Genomic DNA, 20,131 nt, shown 5'->3' with positions numbered 1-20,131 from the left:
AAGGTAACAAGGATGGGGAAATGGTCACTGCCATGGATGTCATCAAGAACCTGCCACGTGAAATCAAAGTAAAGAGAAGACGAGCAAAGAGAAAGATCAAGACAGGAAAGAGTACGAGTCCGAGAGTCCAAATGCGATGGCTCACCAGAATCCAGAAGAGACAAGGAAGAAGAGAGGATAAACGGCTCAAGAAGATGACCTCGGGTGTTCGTCAGAACATCACCCCAAAGGGAATGACGACAATTGAAATCACCCAGCAGGAGCACAGGCTCCGGCAAGGAGTCCAGTAGGTGTTTCAGATCAGGAAGAGAAAGCGGGACACTCGGGGAGGGGGGAGATAAATGGAACAAACTGTGTACCATTTTCCCTCACAGATACGGGCAGCAGAACAATGGAGAGGCGAAGGAAAAAGTAAGGGGACAAGGGGAACATTAAAGTGAATCAAAAGAGCAGAAGAATTAGGAGCCTTTTTTTGCTGGGGGTGGGGGGGAGAGAGAGAGAGAAAGGAATAGCCACGAAAGCGACCAGGATGAGCACCAAGCATCGGCTCCTGGAAACAGACACAAAGGGGCGAAAACCGTGAAATCCAAAGTTGGAGTTCAAGGAAATTGGCGTTATAACCTCGAACGTTCCATTGAAGAATAGACATCAACGAGAAGAGAAAGGACAACAACAGAGAACAAGGAAGAAACAAGGGCGAAAAAACAACATAGCATATTAAAGAAGATCAGGGTCGGGATCAGGGTCCGCAAAGTCAGGGTTAGGGGGCATGGGTAAACTGAGCAAGGACGGAGGGAAGGAAGCGGGAAAACAGACCAGAGGTGGACGAGCGGGGTCCGGAGGAGGAGGAGGAGACAACCTAGAGGAGCAGTCAAGGACAGCAGCAGGAAGAGGGGGAGTAGAAAGAGGGGAGCACACATCAGCAAGGGCAGCAACCGAGAGGGAAACAGGGGCCAAAGAAACCCCCACATCAGGAACAGGGGGCGCAACCACCGAAATGGGAGGGCAAGGAGCGATAGAGACAGTAGTAGGGGCCGAGGAAGAAAGCGAAGCCTTCTTACCAGCCGGGAAGGAGGAAGGAGAGGAGCCAGGCAAACGCTTCAGATTTAAAGAGACCGGCGTTCCAGCAACTACGGACCGGGCAACAGAATCCAGCATCTCAACAGGAGAAGCTGAACGAGAGCACACACGACGGCCATTAGGAGAGCGATGGACATCAGCCCACACCGACAGGCGGTGGGGAGAGTCAAGAGACGTAGGAGAAGGATGGGAAGGAGGATCGGAGGGAGACAAGGAAGAAAACACAGGAGACATGACATACCGGGTAGAAAGAAAGGGAACCCCAGACTGAGGACCAGGAGGGGGACCCTGCGGGACAGAACTCAAAGGAACAGAAGAGGGGGCAATGGGCATATCAGGATCCAAGGCCCGGAAACGGTTGCAAGTCTGAGGAAGGTGGGAAGGACGAGGAGAGGAAGAGCGCAACACGCAAGCATAAGAGACATTAGCATAAGGCGGGAGCCGGCGAACCTGGCGCCTTGCCTCAGGAAAAGAAAAACGCTCTCGGTGCTTCAAGTCGAGGACAGCTGCCTCAAGCTTATAATGGATACATGCTCGGGAGAAGGTAGGATGGGCCTCACCGCAGTTGAGGCAGCGAGCCTGGGGAGAAGTGCACTCCGACTTAGACTGACCTTCGCCCCCACACAAAGGACAGAGAGAGACAGTCCCAGAGCAGCGGAGGGCACCATGCCCAAACCTCCAGCACTTGTTACAGAGCCTAGGAGAAGAAATGTACTCCTGGACAGAGCACCTGGCACCAGCAAGAATGACAGAGGATGGAAGGGTCCTACCATCAAAGGTAATCTTCACAACCCGAAGGGGTTGACGGCGACGACCACGAGGGGGACGAGTAAACAAGTCTACCTGGAGGACAGAATGGCCTTGGGCATGAAGGATATGCCGAAAATCATCGTGGCAGTCTTGCAGATTCCGAACACCGGTCGCAACGTGGGGTGGGAGGAGAATATTGACAACACTAGCATTCAACCGAGCGTTCTTTGAGACCCGAACAGGGATCTCGCCAAGGCAGGATAAGGCAGCCAAGCGGGAAGCTGCATCCTGAGAAGGAGCAGCAATGACACGTGTACCGAGATGAGTGGGGTTGAAAGTAATGGAGGCATCCACAAAATCAACAAGATGCCGATGGGGGGAGAAATCGTCAGGAGGCGCAGAATCAAGAGGGGGAGATCAAAGTATTTGGCCCATGAAGCGGGGCCAAACAAGGCCTGAAAAGCATCAGTACGGGGAAGGAATCGAGAGAGTGCGGCTGTGGCGAGGATGGCGTTCAGAACCCCCAGAGAGAGAGAAGAGTTAAAAGGCGTAGTAGTCACAACGAGAGACTTAGCTGCACCAGGGGATGAAGTGGTCACCACTGGGGGCTTGAGACTCGACCCAACCACAGAGGATGGAGGGGTGCTGGGGGATGAAGTCAGGAAGGTAATAGGAGGAGCAAGGTCGGAGCCCAACGCAGCGGGGGCTACAGAGCCCGGTCTTCCAATACAGGCTGACTCGGGGGCTTGGTCGCCCACCTCACGAGCCTGAGAGGGTACAACAGAAACATTCAGCGACATACAGACGAAGAGTGACAAATTCATCCACGAATGTGCGCCCATACCCACCATGGAGCCACAATTAGAGGCAGGACACCCAACAGGAAGCTATCGCCGATCATGTCGGGGCCCCCCCTAGGGGTGCGTCGTGATAATACGCCCCACAAAGGCCACCTAAAGAACCATCAGTCCATCGAGATCGGGTTCAGCGACGAAAGGGGGATTGACAATAAAAGGTTTCCCTCGCTCAAGACGTTGGGTACTACAGTTCGACGGGTGCAAGAGATATGCCTCCTCAAGCACCCAGGCGTCAAGACAGAAGGTCAAAGGAATAAACAAAACAAGCAAAAGGTCGGCAGGAAACGACAAGCAGATAGGAGAAGAGGGGGAGAAAAACGAAAAAGAAGGAAAAGGATAAGTCATTCAGCACAATTAGAGAGGACAGCAACAGGAGCACAATGCCACAAAAGGACAGAGGACTGTCCCAAGGAGCATCACACTCTGGCAGCCGCCCACTAAGCCCCCCTCATGGCATCAACGAGCTGAACTGGGAGGGGGCACGCTCCATTAAGTGACAGTGAGTTAAACAGGTATGGTCAATAGGTAATCTAGCCAGAGCCGTTTCCCACCGCCGGTTACGGTGGCAGGAGGAAGTCCACTAGGACACACGACTCTTTAAGAGTACGCAGTTTGTTACCAATAACAGAAGACCAACAACTCTGCCAACGGGCAAGGATGGAGGCATGAATAACTGGGTAAAAGTCGGAGTAAGCAATACCTTTACGGGAGATGGGACAAGTGCGGATAGCGTCCTTAGCGGCAGCATCCGCACGCTCATTTAAAGAGACACCAACATGGCTGGGAACCCAGCAAAACACAACAGACTTAAATTTACTGGAGATAAGAACCTCCAATGTTGAATCTCTATGACCACCGGGTGGACCGGATTAAGGGACCCTAAAGCCATGAGGGGCACTACAAGAGTCAACTACCACCACGAAGGAGGATTGACACCGGGAACAGGTCATGTGAAGTTGACCTGTTTTCTGCTAATCTGATAATTTAAGCCTGATAGCCGGGTAGGTCCGTCAAACATGCCGACGTTTAACGAGTGGCTTGGTAGAGAGCCTGAGCTATCTACTTGTGGGCGGAGTTAATTACTAGGTTCCCAATATATACTCGGAAAGCTGTAGATTCGAGAGGAATAAGCAATAGGAGAACAGTCAGCAGAGCAGAGCAGAGGACAGCCGCCGAGATAGGCTGTCGGCCGGACAGAGGGTGATGCTGCCTGACAACTGCAGACCCTCTTCCCCCTCTCTATTCAACTTAGACTCAGTCCTCGGTGAGTGAACGTGAAGGTGACTTAGTCATGTTTACTAGTGTTGTGTGACTATCAGGAACGGCCAGTTGCAGCAGTCTCTAATTCTTGGGTAATGACTCATGTTGTATAGTAATAGTGAACCTTCAGTTTGATTGCTGGAATTATGATATCTATCCAAATAAATATACTTGATGAATTTATTGAGAAATATATACTTGATTCACTTACTTTTAATCTGATTTTAATTGTTCCTAGATTTGGGATTTTTGGATACCATATGCAAACTAGAGTATAGAGTACCGTTTCTTAAGATTATTGAAATAAAGAATCTTACAGGACACATGCTACAGATGAAACATACTAGTAATGACTTTTTGATAACATCTTTGAGAAGTTTGTGATGCAGGCAAGTTCCATTCCTTGTCTTGTATGTACTGACAAGAATGGAATGTGGCAGCAGTACTACTACTATCTACGTCTACCTCTACCTCCACTCATCTCCGTATTCTCTCTCCTCTCCCTCCGCCCCTCTCTAAACTCTCCCTTTCAAATAACGACCCTCCTCGCTCCTCCCACCTCTCTACCTCCCTCACCCCCAAACCCTCACTAATTACTTCATTATTCATCTCATTCCTTTCGTTTCTCTTATACGTTTGTGACATTGAAATGTTCTAGAGTTTCTCTCTAGAGTTACGAGTAGCTCATCAAGTTCCAATGCTTTGTGTCGTGACACATAGGTATTTGATTACCTAGGTCACAAGGTGTTGAACTGGAGAGGGTGCAGTAGGACTTCTGGGGGAACTCTAGAATAATTAACTAACTGGGGGCAGGATAACAGACTAAAGCGAGCTGTTTCCCACGGCCTCGTTAGTTGACTTGTGGGGGGGGAGTGGGTGGAATAATGGACTAAAGAGCTATTCCCCCCCCCCCACCCCATTACAGCCTAATGGGAAAGGATCAGTACGAGTGTTTAATTTGAGCAAAACGTTTACATACGTTTCTGTGAGGGGTGCGCCATTTGAAATGTTGAATGGAACTATTACTCACATACTGGAACAATATGGGAAAGTGGACAATGTTCGTTTCATTAAATATACCTATGGACCAGGAAAATGGTGTTTCAATGGAACAAGAACAGTAAAAATGGAACTTCACCGTAATATTCCTCCATCATTGTCAGTAGCAGGTCAATATATTAAATTTATATACAGTGGACAACTGAAAACTTGTTTTAAGTGTGGGCGTACTGGTCACATGGCTGCTGCCTGCCGGGTAGAGGCAACAGAACGTATCAACATTTTTCGTGAACATGACTTTCCGCCATTAATAGAAGACAGTGTCCTCTATTAATGGACATTAATGGACATTTCATTTCATAAGGAAATGAACCCACTGTTGTAAATACTGCAGTTCCAGGTGGGGTAGACGAAATAACCCAAAACTCTGTAAGTGAACGGTCTGTGGAAGTGACTCCCAGTGCGAGTGAGGACGGTGCAGGTAAGTTCTGCACGCTACACAGCTCTTAAAGAAGTCTGCACGCTACACTACAGGTAATTAAGTCTGCTCGCTTCACAGCTGAAAGAGACTTCGGCACGCTACATAGTTGGTAATGAAGACTGCACGCTACACAGTTGGTGGTGAAGTCTCCGAGTCACACAGCTGGTGGTGTAATGTGCATTTTACACATCTGCTGGTGATGTCTGCTCGTTTCACAGCTGGTGCACACGTTCTCTCACTATACAGCTGGTGTTGAAGTTTGCACGCTTCACAGCTTGTTGGGATGTCTGCACACTTCACATCTGGCGGGGAAACCTGCACCCCACATAGATGGTGGTCAAGTCTGCATGCTACATGTCGGGAATCCGACACACACACACACACACATAACATAGTCCCCCTTAGTCTGTAATCCCTTCAGGGTAGAAAATGGGAGACTCCGTGACGTCATCGATGTCATCGTATACTTACATTATTAAACATTGTTAATAGAATAGTTTTGTATCTAGATTTAACAAAAAAGTAATCAACAAGACTGAATATAATTATTAACACCGTAAGGTAGCTTGGTTCCCTTGTTAATGTAAAATTACTTTGAGTAATGAACCAGCCTCAGGGAGTTGGCTCCTCACAGACCAACGGGCCCACTACAGAACAATAACAAAGACAGCCGTACGCTGTGCAAGGCTTCAGAGCTGGTGAAACAACTAGACACCCCAATTACGTGTCAACAACCAGCAATACAGCCTATCAACATCACAACAACGACCGTATCCGGCTTATCAAGTATTGTATTTGAAATTATAGTGTACACATTTTTTCATTTATAAATAAGTCGGTCACGATGCATGAGAACAACAAACACAATATACGTGTACTCCATTACAGCCCTCACACTTCATGTCATACCTGTAATTGATATGTTTAGGGAACTTTGATTAATTCCTTGCATCCCATACAGGTAAATTGTGAGAGGAGCAGCAAGAATCTGGGCAGACAGTTGGTTCATACACATTATTAACTACTTGTTTGCCAAGCCTTGTCCTTCCCACCAGCCGCCATTACGTGGCACAAGGAGGCACAGAGCGACACCCAATCTGGATGCCACACCTACACGCCTTAGGGGGCATATCAAAACGCAAATTACAAATGCTCCGATTTTTTTGAAAATTTAATCATGGAATGGTTATAGAAGGGGCTGCAACTGGTCCAAGTTTCAGCATCACACCCTAAATAGAAATATAGAAAAAAAATACAGAACGTATTATGCAAGGAATTTTCAACATTTTCAAAAAATTTCAGGGAACACATGTCAACTAAAATCATTTCTATAACACTCAGATATTAAAATTAGCATATAATGAAGGATTGGAGTGACCAGTTTTATCAAAAAAGTGTTTAGTGCAATAATATAATTATTCAAAGTTACCCTTCCAAAAATATGCAATATATGATGTTTATAAATTTTTATAAAATCAACAAATGGACTTTGGACTAAAATGTCTACATCAGGCTATAGAAGCACAAACTCTACATATAAGGAGTAATTTGCATGTAAATTGATTAATAAATGAAAGCTGTGAAACACCTTGAAGTTGTAAATTACTTACCTGAGTAAAATAAGATCAAAGTTCGGCCACCTGTAGCCGAGTTTGACATCGACCTATTTCGTTCATAATTGGCACCCTTGCAGATAGGCATCCATTTAGCAAGGTGTGCAAGTTCCATGCACATCCCCTGATAACAAACGAAAAAACAAATTGAAAAAATTTGTAAAAAAAAAAAAAAAAAATTATATATATATATATATATATATTAATTATATATATTATTATATTATATATTAATTATATATATATATATATATATATATATATATATATATATTTTTCTTCTTCGAGGATGTGGGTCCCTTTAATTAAACCAGTGGTGGTACCCCTATATATATATATATATATATATATATATATATATATATATATATATATATATACTGCACATACATATTACAGTTATTACCAACTATCAAATTATAACACTAAAATATACTAACCTATTGACATTGGTCCGAATTGTGGGTCCTCAAGGTGGCACTGCATTGGGCACTAGTAGGCACCTGCATGATTGCTGGATCACCTTCCTCAGGAGCCTGTCTCGGCTTGTTGGAGGAAGGGAGGTCTAAGAAGGTGTGTCTAGGGTCTAGGAGGGTTGAGGAAGGTGTGTGAGGAAGGTGTTTGAGGAAGGTTGAGGAAGTGTGTAAGGAAGGTTGAGGTGGTGTGTGAGGAATGTTGAGGAGGTGTCTTGCGCCACCATCTCTCACTGGATATTACTCTTCGCGCTAAAGCGGCTTTCTTTTACTGATAAAGACGGCGACCGAGTGCCAGATTTGCTGCTCTTATCTTCTGGCACTATCTCTTTATAAGAGTTTGTGCAGTAGACGCAACAATGCGCTATTCCAGGAACGATAATGGAGCGCGCATCAGAACAATCCGCACTCTATCGGACACAGGAGGTGACTGGGGGCTGGGACCTCCCCTATAGCACAACAAGGGATGAGAAGGTTGCCAATGAGTGTATATTTACTCCTTATACATACATCGATATTTACGACGTTATTACGAAAAATTTGACGTTTAGAACGTACGACGCAATACTCTTGGCGCGCCACAGCCGCGGGGCACTGGATTCTGCACAATTACGCATGCAATTGTACCATAAATACTTTAATTTATATCATAACATTATCCGCTTTGCGCCAAAGTGTTGCCAGAACGTTGTAGTAATTTTATAAATATTTCAGAAATATTAGATTTTTTTCCGAATTTTTGCGTTTGATATGCCCCCTTAGCAGGCCCCCACTACTGGCTCAACTAAGCCATTTGTTGAATCAGTATTAGTAGTCATAATTAGTAATTATTACTATTAGATTAGACCACCATATGTGGTATGATAATAATAAGTGAACCACCACATGTCGTATGATATGATATTATAAAAGGTAAACAATTGGTAGTTTAAGAAGGAGCCATCTCAAAGTGGTTTAGGCTACCAATTGTCCCCCCCATTAGTGTGTGAGATAATTTCAGGCAGTTTACAAGTACATACAGTTCACTCAATTAATTCTTACTTACTAAGAAACATAAATAAGACAGAACTTTATCTTATTAAAGTCAATTTAAAAAAGAGAATAGTTGCCTGGAGTTTCCTCACACTACATAGCTGGTGGTGAAGTCCTCACGCTGCCAAGCTGTAGTAATGTCTGCCAGCTTCACAGATGGTGGAGAAATCTGTTCACTACACAGCTGTTGGGGAAGTCTGCACGCTACTCTGCTGGTAATGAAGTCTGCACACTACATAGCTGAAAGAATCTTCTACAGGTTATACAACTAAAAGAAACTTATACAGGTTATACAACTGAAAAAAACTTCTACAGGTTATACAACTGAAAGAAACTTCTGCACAACTGGTGGTGAAGTCTGCACACTACGCAGCTGGTGGATACGTATGCTCGCAACACAACTGTGTTGACGTCAGCACACCATACGACTGGTGAAGAAGTATGAACGCTATACAGCAGGTGGAGACGTCCACACGTGACACAGCTGGTGGTGAAGTCTTCCCTCTGCACAGTAGGTGGTGTAATCTGCATGCTACACATCTACTGGTGATGTCTGCTCGCTACATAGCTGGTGGATACGTCTGCACGCAACACATCAGTGTTGACTTCCAAGAGAGAAGTCCACATTGCTCAACTAGCCCCACAAGCTAGCACCTCAAGGTCGACAAAAGTACTCTTTCACTTCCCCTGCTTCACTGACTTAAATCGCCTGTCTCCTGGTAGCTCGTTAGGTGGGAAACTACGATTAATGAGAGAGTCAACTGTTATAGTTCGGAACCTGGCGCCATCCTAGATGGCGCCGAGGTCCGTCACAGGATTCATTTATAGAGGCTCTCCTGAGATGGAGTTCACAAAATGGTTGTTTTATGCTGACTTGACACTCTCTCTGTCTCCAGAGAGTTTGGCTTGTTCTATAAATAGCCATGCCTGGCCCATGTGCTTTCACAAACCATTACTTGGACTGGACTAAGATTATTTATGCTTTATATGCTATAATGTTTCCACATCTTCAGGGTCTGGAAATGACAGCTCGGTGTACATTATTTAGGGCTAATGTGAGACAAACATTTGCCACGTTTACTCCCCATCGTTTTGATTGCAGAAATACAAATTTTTTTTGCACCTCAGTGCGGCTGTTCTTAGGGAACAGATGTGCCGTACTGGGGTCTGTGGATCAACATTTGTTGATGCTGGGTTTTGCCCCAGGATTTATCCGACCCACGGGTTCCAGGTTTATTAGTTTTACTAGTGTTTTGAAGCATGTACTTCCTTTAGACTGAACTTTAACTGTCCTCAAAATGCCCTGATTGTCTGGGTTGACAGATATGACTTTTCCTAATGGCCAATGATACTTTGGTCCGTCACTGTCCAACAGGACAATATCACCAGGTTGTATGTTAACTTTGTTATATGGAGATTGTGCCCCATAATGGTGATCTCTGATAAAGATTAGGTACTCCTTAGTCCATACCTCATTCCACCTATGTATTATGCTGGATAGATGCTTATACCCTTGTACCAACTCACTATCACCCACGTATGAGGGATCTCTGACATTCTCATCTGGTATGGAAGGTAATGGAGTAAGTGGTCCACCATACATTAAGTGGACTGGACTTATTGGTACATGCTGAGTGAAGTCATCTAACATGAAAGTCAATGGTCGTCTATTTATTCTCACTTCAATTACTGTGGCTACTGTTTGGAGCTCCATGATTCCGATCTTCTGGCAATGTAAAGTTTTTTCTCAAACATCTCTTCATGGCACCAACCATTCTTTTATTAAAACATTTGTGCCATGGAACTCTAGGATGGATGAATTTCCATTTGCACTGTCTTAGTGCCAATGCATTACAGACTACAGGATGTTAACAGATTTCTTATAAACATGCTTCTCCAGCAACCAAGTTAGCTCTGTTATCTGAGATCATCAGTTTAGGAGATGAACGGCATGTTACAAATCTACGGAAAGCCTGTATATAATGATTGAGTAGCAATATCAGGTGTTACTTCTAAATGTACTGCCCTTGGAGTTGAACATGTAAATAAAGAGATATATGCCAGTTTGGGTCGTACATCTTGTATTCACCTAGTTGTTTGCCTAGTTTGTCGAAACGCTATGCGTACTAGTGGCTTTAGATATTGTATGTACTACCTCTATCTTTAAATCAAACAGAATGTTTGTACTGGAACTCTGCAACTATTTATGTACTTTTCCTTTTCCTAAATAAATTATTATTATTATTATTATTATTATTATTATTATTATTATTATTATTATTATTATTATTATCATTATTATTATTATTATTATTATTATTATTATTGTGCTTGCGGGGGATGAGCTCTGCTCTTTCGGCCCACCTCTCAACTGTCATATAATCAACTATTACTAACTACTAAATATTTTTTTTAATCCATACACAAACACACACACACACACACACACACACACACACACACACACACACACACACACACACACACACACACACACACACACACACACACACACACACACACACACACACACACACACACACACACACACACACACACACACCTAGGAAGCAGCTCGTAACTGCTGTCTAACTCCCAGGTACCTAGTTACTGCTAGGTAACAGGGGCATCAGGGTGAAAGAAACGCAGTTCATTTTGTTTCTGCCATCACCGAGGATCATACGCGGACCCTGGAATTATGAGTCCAAAGCGCTATCCACTCAGCTATCTGGCCCCACTTAACTTGTATACCTGTAGGAGTGATTGTCCCTGTGTAAACGACTCCACTCGTTTCAAAAGGTCGTACATGTACAACTCTCTCTTTAGGGAGTGGAGGAGAACCCGGGTACGGGCAAACTCTTGCATCGTATCTTTGGCATATCACACATTCCTTTAAATTCCTCTTAACACACTGTCGTCCTTGGGGGGATCCAATATCGTTGTCTGATTGAGGTGAGAGTATCAGGTACTCCACCATGATTAAATAGCCACCTGAGTCTCAGACTGAGTCTGAGACTATAGACTCAGGTGGGTAGGTATGATCTTCATACTGGGCCATGGTGTCCATAGTATCATCCATATCTGTACCTGATGTTTTGGCATCTGCTTGTAAAGCGAAGTAAATTGCTATTTGTCTTTTGACTTGTTCAAATTTGGCTGTAGCTACTTGGCAATATGTTTCATGTTGTACATAGTGAACTGGTGTTTGATTAAACAAATCCTCACATTTCTTGATCTGTCTGTCAGATGGCCTTTCAGACCTGCTAATGTTCTTGTATGTGCTTCTAAAGTAGCCATAATTAATGATTAACTGGTCTGGACATGCTCACTTAGTTAAAATTATTACCTTAAGGCTAAGTATTAAAATATTTACAGGCATCCGAATGTGCCAACAGTGCAGAATTTGTTCTTAATCCTAATAATATCTTCAGGTATGTTATTTTTCCCACCCACTTATGGCCAGCAGCCTAATTCCATGCTAATACTACAGTAATTAATTAAGGTTTAAGTTAAACATAGGGGTTAAGAACCAATTATACAGAGATGTATACTTTACAGTAAATTACAAAAAATGTAAAATTACTCTTTCATACTCCTTACTGCTACTTATACACAAACAAGTAAAAATTCTCTGAACTCTGCTTAGTGTTTAAAGGTTATAGTTGTGTGTGTGTAAACTTAAGTCTTTGAAAATGTAATCAGTTATTACGAAACGCGTTCAAGTGTCGCGTCAGAAGAGAAATAAAAATGAATTTTGGAGAATTGATTTTTAAATTACCATCGATTGTGAAAAGAAACATAAGAAATATTGAGAAAATTCGTGTTAGAATTATTAATCTTACTTTTTCGGTCATATTTAATAATATATGTTTACAAGAAAGACTGCTACCAAAATATACTAATATATATATATATATATATATATATATATATATATATATATATATATATATTGGCCTATTATGTTGGACATTGTCTTCTGTGCTGGCATCGATATGTTCTTGTCTTGTCCTTACTCTCATGGTGGGTAGAGTAAATAGTTCCGTGATTTGGGTGTTCATGGTAGGTCGCTCTATTCTTATGTGAATTGCCTCAAGAATTTGTAATCTTCTTGCATCTTGGGTTTTGTCTATTATGCAGGTATTCTTGTTCAACATTTCTCTTGTTAGAGTAATGTCATGGGCTTGTCTCATGTGATTCCTAGGGGCACCGGATTGAAGATGGCATGTCAAACGCCTCGTCAGCTTGGTCGACGTCATACCTATGTACTTACATTGAAGGTTACATCCTTCATGGGGGCAAGTGTACATGTATACAACGCTTGACTGCTGTAGAGGGTTCTCCGTCGGCTTCGGGCTGTTTTTGATAAGGAGTTCGGAAGTCTTCTTGGTTTTGTAGAATATTATCAGGTTTATGTTTTGGTTAGGAGTAGTGCTTTTTACTCCTTTACGGATTATTTCTTTCATTATTCTTTCCTCTTTTATATGTTCACTGTGCATGGTTGATTTGTAATATAATTTTATTGGAGGTGTTGTGGTTTCTGTTCTAGGTTCTAGATTATACCAACGGTCCAAGTGTCTTCTTATAGCAGCGTTTATTTCCGCGTTGCTATATCCGTTGTTCACCAATACCTGAGTTACTCTTTCAAACTCTCTACTCACGTTGCTCCATTCAGAGCAGTGGGTAAGCGCTCGACGAATATAAGCATTGAGAACACTGGCTTTGTATCTTTGGGGGCACTCACTTCTACCGTTCAGGCATAATCCTATGTTGGTGGGATCGGTATATACGTTGGTGCTTAATGAGGTTCCTGTTTTTGTTATTAGTACATCCAGGAATGGCAGACTGTTATTTTCACTATTTTCATGTGTAAATCGGAGTACTGACTCTCTCTCTAGGTGTCTTTTTAGGTCAATTAGTTCATCTGAGTCTTTTACTATTACGAATATGTCATCTACATAACGCCATTATACAGTTGGTTTTTGTCTGCTACTGAAGACCCTGTCTTCGATGGTTCCCATATAAAAATTAGCAAATAAAACTCCTAAGGGGGAGCCCATTGCTACTCCGTCTATTTGTAAATACATGTCTCCTTGTGGACTGATGAAAGGGGCTTCCTTTGTACATGCTTCGAGAAGACTTTTCAAGTGTGGCTCAGGTATGTCTAATTTGGGGGTGCTCTCGTCTCTGTATATTCTGTCCAGTATCATTCCTATGGTTGTGTCGACTGGGACGTTGGTAAATAGGGATTCAACGTCCAGGGAAGCGATGATTCCATCGGGCTGGGTAGATTTGATCAATTCTAGGAAACCTACCTAACCTAACCTAACCTATCTTTTTCAGCTACCTAACCCAACCTAATCTATAAAGATAGGTTAGGTAGGGTTGGTTAGGTTCGGTCATATATCTACGTTAATTTTAACTCCAATAAAAAAAAATTGACCTCATACATAATAAAATGGGTAGCTCTATCATTTCATAAGAAAAAATTAGAGCAAATATATTAATTCAGGAAAACTTGGCTTATTTGGCAAATTGGGCCTTGCATAGTAGGCTGAGAAGTGCGTTCTGGCTACTAGGTACGACATATATATATATATATGTCGTACCTAGTACCCAGAGCGCACTTCTCGACCTACTATGCAAGGCCCAATTTGCCTAATATGGCCGAGTAATTTTCTTTATTTGCAGTAAATTGTTTCCAATTAGTTCATTGGAATTATTATTATTATATTATTTTAGGAACATAATTTACTGACTTAGTTGTGTTAGTTAAGGTAACTTAGGTTATGATAGGTTAAGTTTGGTCATATATCTATGTTAGTTTTAACTGAAATTTAAAAAAAAATTACTTATACATAATGAAATGGGTAACTTTATAATTTCATAAGAAAAATATTTGAGAAAATATATTAATTCAGGAAAACTTGGCTTATTAGGCAAATCGGGCCTTGCATAGTAGGCTGAGAAGTGCGTTCTGGCTACTAGGTACGACATATATTTATATATATATATATATATATATATATATATATATATATATATATATATATATATATTTATATATATATATATATATATATATATATATATATATATATATATATATATATATATATATATATATTTATATATATATATATAAATAAAAATGGAAATTTTTGTTTTGTTACAAATCGCTAATCTCCGAAAGTTCTTCTCCGATTGCTTTAAAATTTTCACACAATGTTCCATTCGCATCCGAGCAGGTTGTTATATACATTTTATATTGATGTCACGTCTGTGACGGAAAAAAAACATGTTTTTTTTTAAACTGCATTTTTTTCATGTGTTTTTCACGGGACGGAAACCTTCGAAACCTCTTTACCGATTGCTTTGAAATTTTGACACAACGTTGCATTCGAATTGGCGCGTGTTTTTATATACCTCCTATATGCATGCCATACCTGTGACAGGAAAAATCGCGCTTTTTTTGAAAAACAGCGCCATCTGTTGGACGTAGGAGCAACACATTCGGAAATCTGCGAAAGTTCTTCATCGATTGCTTTGAAATTTTGATACAACGTTCCATTCAAATACATGCATGTTTTTATATATACCGACTATATAGATGCCACACCTGTGACATGTAAAAACATACTCTTTTGAAAAAAGAGTGCCATGTGTTGCACGTAATAGCAACTTACGCTTTACTAAATATGTTACGATTCCATTTCAATGTTTCCGGTAACATGATGAATTTAATTTTCATATATTTCGATTGATTTTCATTTTGGTCTAATTTATTTTGTGTGACATTGCATTGAAATTGAGCTGTGTTGTTTACCATACCGTTCATTTCCTAAGTATAGTTTATTTTTGTATTTTTCATTGTTTTTCATTTCGTTTTTTATCTGTTTTTCTTATATTTCAGTGATGGGAACATCATATCAATTGATGTTCTTAATTTTCTGATGGGATCATCAGATCGTTTAGGAATGCATCAAAGGAGGGAGTGGGAAATGTTAGGGAGGACAAGGGGACGGGAGTGGGGGATTTTGGGGAGGACGAGAGGACAGGGGAAGGGGTAATAATGGGGAGGATGAGGGGACGGGGCAGTTGGGGATTGTGGGGACGAGGGGATAGGGGAATGGAGAATGGTGGGGAGGACAAGGGGACAGAGGAGTGGGAGTTGGTGGAAAGAACGAGGGGAAGGTGGAGAGGGGGAATGGTATGGAGGATGAGGGGAGTGGGAGATGGTGGGGAGGAGGAGGGGACGATGGAGTGGGGAATGGTTAGAAGGACGAACGGACGCTGGAGTGGGGAATGTTGGGGAGGACAAAGAGACGGGGAAGGGGAGGAATTGTTGGGAGGAAGAGGGGACGGATGAGTGAGGAATGCTTGGAAGAGTGGACGGGTGAGTGAGGAATGGTTGGGAGGATGAGGGGACGGGGCATGGGGAATGGTGGGGAGGACTGGGAGACAAAAGAAGGTTGCTGTGGCTCAGCAACGCACATGTGTTGCTGAGCCACAGCAACGTGTGGCCGGGTACAGCTAGTATATGAATATAACTGGAAATGTTCGTTTGTTCAAAATCGCTAGTCTCCGAAAGTTCATCACCGATTGCTTTGAAATTTTCACACAATGTTCCATTCGCATCCGAGCGGGTTTTTATATACATACTATATAGATGTCACGTCTGTAATGGGAAAAACATGTTTTTTGAAAAACTGTGTTTTTCCATGTGTTTTTCATGCGATGGAAATCTTCGAAACAACTTTACTGATTTCTTTGAAATTTTGACAGAACGTTGCATTCGAATAATCGAGTATTTTTATATACGTTCTGTATACATGCATCAGCTGTAACACGAAAAAACGTTTTTTTTTTTTTTTAAACAGCGCCATCTGTTGACCGTAAGATCCACACACACTGTAATCTCCGAAAATTCATCACTGATTGCTATGAAATTTTAATACAACGTTCCATTCAAATACATGCATATTTTTATATACCTTCTATATAGATGCCACACCTGTGACAGGTAAAACACGCTTTTTTTGAAAAACAGCGCCATCTCAAAACAACTTTGCTCATATTAGCATTATGCTATACTACATATGTTATGATTCCATTTCAATGTTTCCGATTTCATTGATAAATTTAATTTTCAAATGATTTCGATTTATTTTTATTTTTTTTTAATTATTTTATGTGACATTGGGTTGAAATTGAGCTGTGTTGCTTACCATATTGTTTATTTCATAAGTTACAGTATAGATGCCACACCTATGCCAGATAAACACATTCTTTTTTAAGAAACAGCGCCATCTGTTGCACAAAAGAGCATAACACGCTGTACTAAAGATGTTATGATTCCATTTCAATGTTTCTGATTTCATTCATAAATTGAATTTATTGATTTATTTATTTTGATTTAATAATTTTTGAATAAATTGTTTTATTTATTTTGTGTGAAATTGCATTGGAATTGAGCTGTGTTGTTTACCATTTCGTATATTTCGTGAGTATAGTGTATTTATTTTTTTAATTGATTTTCATTGCGTTTTTAGCTGTTTTTCTTATATTTAAGTGATGGGAACATCAGATCATTTGAGGTTCCCAATTTTCATATGGGAACATTAGATCATTTGGGAATGCATCGAACGAGGGAGTGGGGAATGGTGGGGAGGACGAGAGGACAGGAGAGGAGGATGGTGGGAAGGACGAGAGGACAGAAGAGGGGTTAATTGTGGGGAGGAGGAGGGGACATGGGAGTTGGGAATTGTAGGGTCGAGAGGACAGGGGAGTGGAGAATGGTGGGGAGGATAAGAGGACAGGGGAGTGGGGGATGGTGGGGAAGACGAGATGATGGGAAAGGGGAGAATGGCAGGGAGAACGAGGGAATGGGGGAGAGGAGATTGTGGGGAGGACGAGGACACTGTGGAGTGGGGAATGGTGGGTGGGACAAAGGGATGGGTGATTGGTGGGGAGGACGAGGGGACGTGGGAGTGGGAATTGATTGGGAGGATGAGGGGATGGGGGAGAGGACTGGCAGACAGGGGAAGGTTGCTGTGGTTGGGTACAGCAATATATATATATAATATATATGTATATATATATATATATATATATATATATATATATATATATATATATATATATATATATATATATATATATATATATATATATATATATATATATATATATATATATATATGTCGTACCTAGTAGCCAGAACGCACTTCTCAGCCTATTATGCAAGGCCCGATTTGCCTAATAAGCCAAGTTTTCCTGAATTAATATATTTTCTCTAATTTTTTTCTTATGAAATGATAAAGCTACCCATTTCGTTATGTATGAGGTCCATTTTTTTATTGGAGTTAAAATTAACGTAGATATATGACCGAACCTAACCAACCCTACCTAACCTAACCTAACCTATCTTTATAGGTTAGGTTAGATTAGGTAGCCGAAAAAGTTAGGTTAGGTTAGGTTAGGTTGGCTAGGTAGTCGAAAAACAATTAATTCATGAAAACTTGGCTTATTAGGCAAATCGTGCTTTGCAAAGTAGGCAAAGTAGGCTGAGAAGTGCGTTCTGGCTACGAGGTACGACATATATATATATATATATATGCGAACAAGCCTGAATGGTCCCCAGGACATATGCAACTGAAAACTCACACCCCAGAAGTGACTCGAACCCATACTCCCAGAAGCAACGCATCTGGTATGTACAAGACGCCTTAATCCACTTGACCATCACGACCGGACAAAATGAGGTGATAGCCGAGGCTATTTGAACCACCCCACCGCCGGCACTCGGATAGTTATCTTGGGCATAGCATTTTACCAAATCACCTCATATATATATATATATATATATATATATATATATATATATATATATATATATATATATATATATATATATAACTGAAAACTCACACCCCAGAAGTGACTCGAACCCATACTCCCAGAAGCAACGCATCTGGTATGTACAAGACGCCTTAATCCACTTGACCATCACGACCGGACAAAATGAGGTGATAGCCGAGGCTATTTGATCACCTCATTTTGTCCGGTCGTGATGGTCAAGTGGATTAAGGCGTCTTGTACATACCAGATGCGTTGCTTCTGGGAGTATGGGTTCGAGTCACTTCTGGGGTGTGAGTTTTCAGTTGCATATGTCCTGGGGACCATTCAGGCTTGTTCGCATTTGTGTTCCTCACGTGTTGCCCCAAAGAATGAGGTGATTTGGTAAAATGCTATGCCCAAGATAACTATCCGAGTGCCGGCGGTGGGGTGGTTCAAATAGCCTCGGCTATCACCTCATTTTGTCCGGTCGTGATGGTCAAGTGGATTAAGGCGTCTTGTACATACCAGATGCGTTGCTTCTGGGAGTATGGGTTCGAGTCACTTCTGGGGTGTGAGTTTTCAGTTATATATATATATATATATATATATATATATATATATATATATATATATATATATATATATATATATATATATATATATATATATATATATATATATATATATATATATATATATATATATATATATATATATATATATAGCCGAAGCTATTTGAACCACCCCCCGCATAGATAAAATACTATGCCCAAGAATATTTGTTTTTTTGATGCTTGAAGGTGAATTATAAAGTATCCTTAATGGATACAATGATAATATCATTGATGTCTTTTGAGAATAACCTTGAGGTCTCGAAGAGTAATCTTGATGTCAATGAGAGTATACTTGATGTCTTTGAGGATATCTTTGATGTCTTTGACGATATCTTTGATGTCAGTGAGAGTAATCTTGATGATTCGAAGAGTAAACTTGATGGTTTACAATGTAATCTTGATTTCTTTGAGATTAACTTAGATCACACTAAGTGTAACCTTGGTGACCTGAAGAGTGTTCTTGATGACCATGACGTTGTTGTGTAAAGATGTCTCAGAGACTAACTTTAGTTTATAAATATCTAAAAAATATCCACTCTGAGTATTTTTTCTTACTCCATGAAGTAAAATGATAGTTACGAAAAGTGATGAAAGTTACCTTTTACATTTTTTTTCAACGAAAGCATAGTTATTTAGTTACGAAATGATGTACAAATGACTATTTTCAGTAAAGTGAAGAACGATTTAGTTAAGAAACATTAAGTAAATATACTTTCCATCTGTCTGACTGTCGAACTCCTAATAACACTGGTTAATGTTATGTTGTTAAATATTATTTCACCAGTTGAGGGCACAGAGTAACATTATCAATCCAAATGTACTCTCTCTCTGAGTGAGTGTCTGACTGTCTGACTGTCGAACTCTTAATAACACTTGGTGTTACGCTGTTAAAACTTTATTTCACTAGTTGAGAAGAGAGATTATCATTAGGCGTGGCATGATAAGTAGTATATTAATTAACAGGTACATCATGGAAAGTATTCAATTACCAGGCATGGCATGATAAGTAGTATGTTACCAAGCACTGCATGATAAGTATTCTATTACCAGGTATGGCATGATAACTATTCTGTTTTCAGGCACGGCATAAAAATAATGCTTTTACTAGGCACGGTATGATAAGTTTTCCATT

At 41.0% G+C, this 20,131-nt stretch overlaps 1 protein-coding gene and 1 long non-coding RNA gene across 2 annotated transcripts; both read right to left on the bottom strand.

The window, feature by feature from the left end:
* Positions 1–6,567: 6,567 nt before the first annotated feature.
* LOC138352004 (uncharacterized) lies at positions 6,568–7,607 on the bottom strand. Its single transcript, XR_011222684.1, has 3 exons — positions 7,481–7,607; positions 7,038–7,164; positions 6,568–6,656 (listed from the first exon to the last, which is right to left on the bottom strand). It is a non-coding gene; the product is annotated as an uncharacterized lncRNA (long non-coding RNA).
* Positions 7,608–9,719: 2,112 nt separating this feature from the next.
* On the bottom strand, positions 9,720–10,259 carry LOC138352133 (uncharacterized). The gene has a single exon (XM_069304394.1). It carries the CDS (start codon positions 10,257–10,259, stop codon positions 9,720–9,722), a length of 540 nt encoding a protein of 179 aa, XP_069160495.1.
* Between the last annotated feature and the right edge of the window lie 9,872 nt (positions 10,260–20,131).

Source organism: Procambarus clarkii, chromosome 52 (genome assembly GCF_040958095.1).
Source record: "Procambarus clarkii isolate CNS0578487 chromosome 52, FALCON_Pclarkii_2.0, whole genome shotgun sequence".
In the NCBI taxonomy this organism is placed as follows: domain Eukaryota; kingdom Metazoa; phylum Arthropoda; class Malacostraca; order Decapoda; family Cambaridae; genus Procambarus; species Procambarus clarkii.
The sequence above is the reverse complement of the archived record's forward strand: the minus strand, read 5'-3'. Positions and strand labels throughout refer to the sequence as shown.

Excerpts from the sequence above, each read along its gene's own strand:
- LOC138352133 (XM_069304394.1), bottom strand. The coding sequence starts at position 10,259 with ATGGAGCTCCAAACAGTAGCCACAGTAATTGAAGTGAGAATAAATAGA.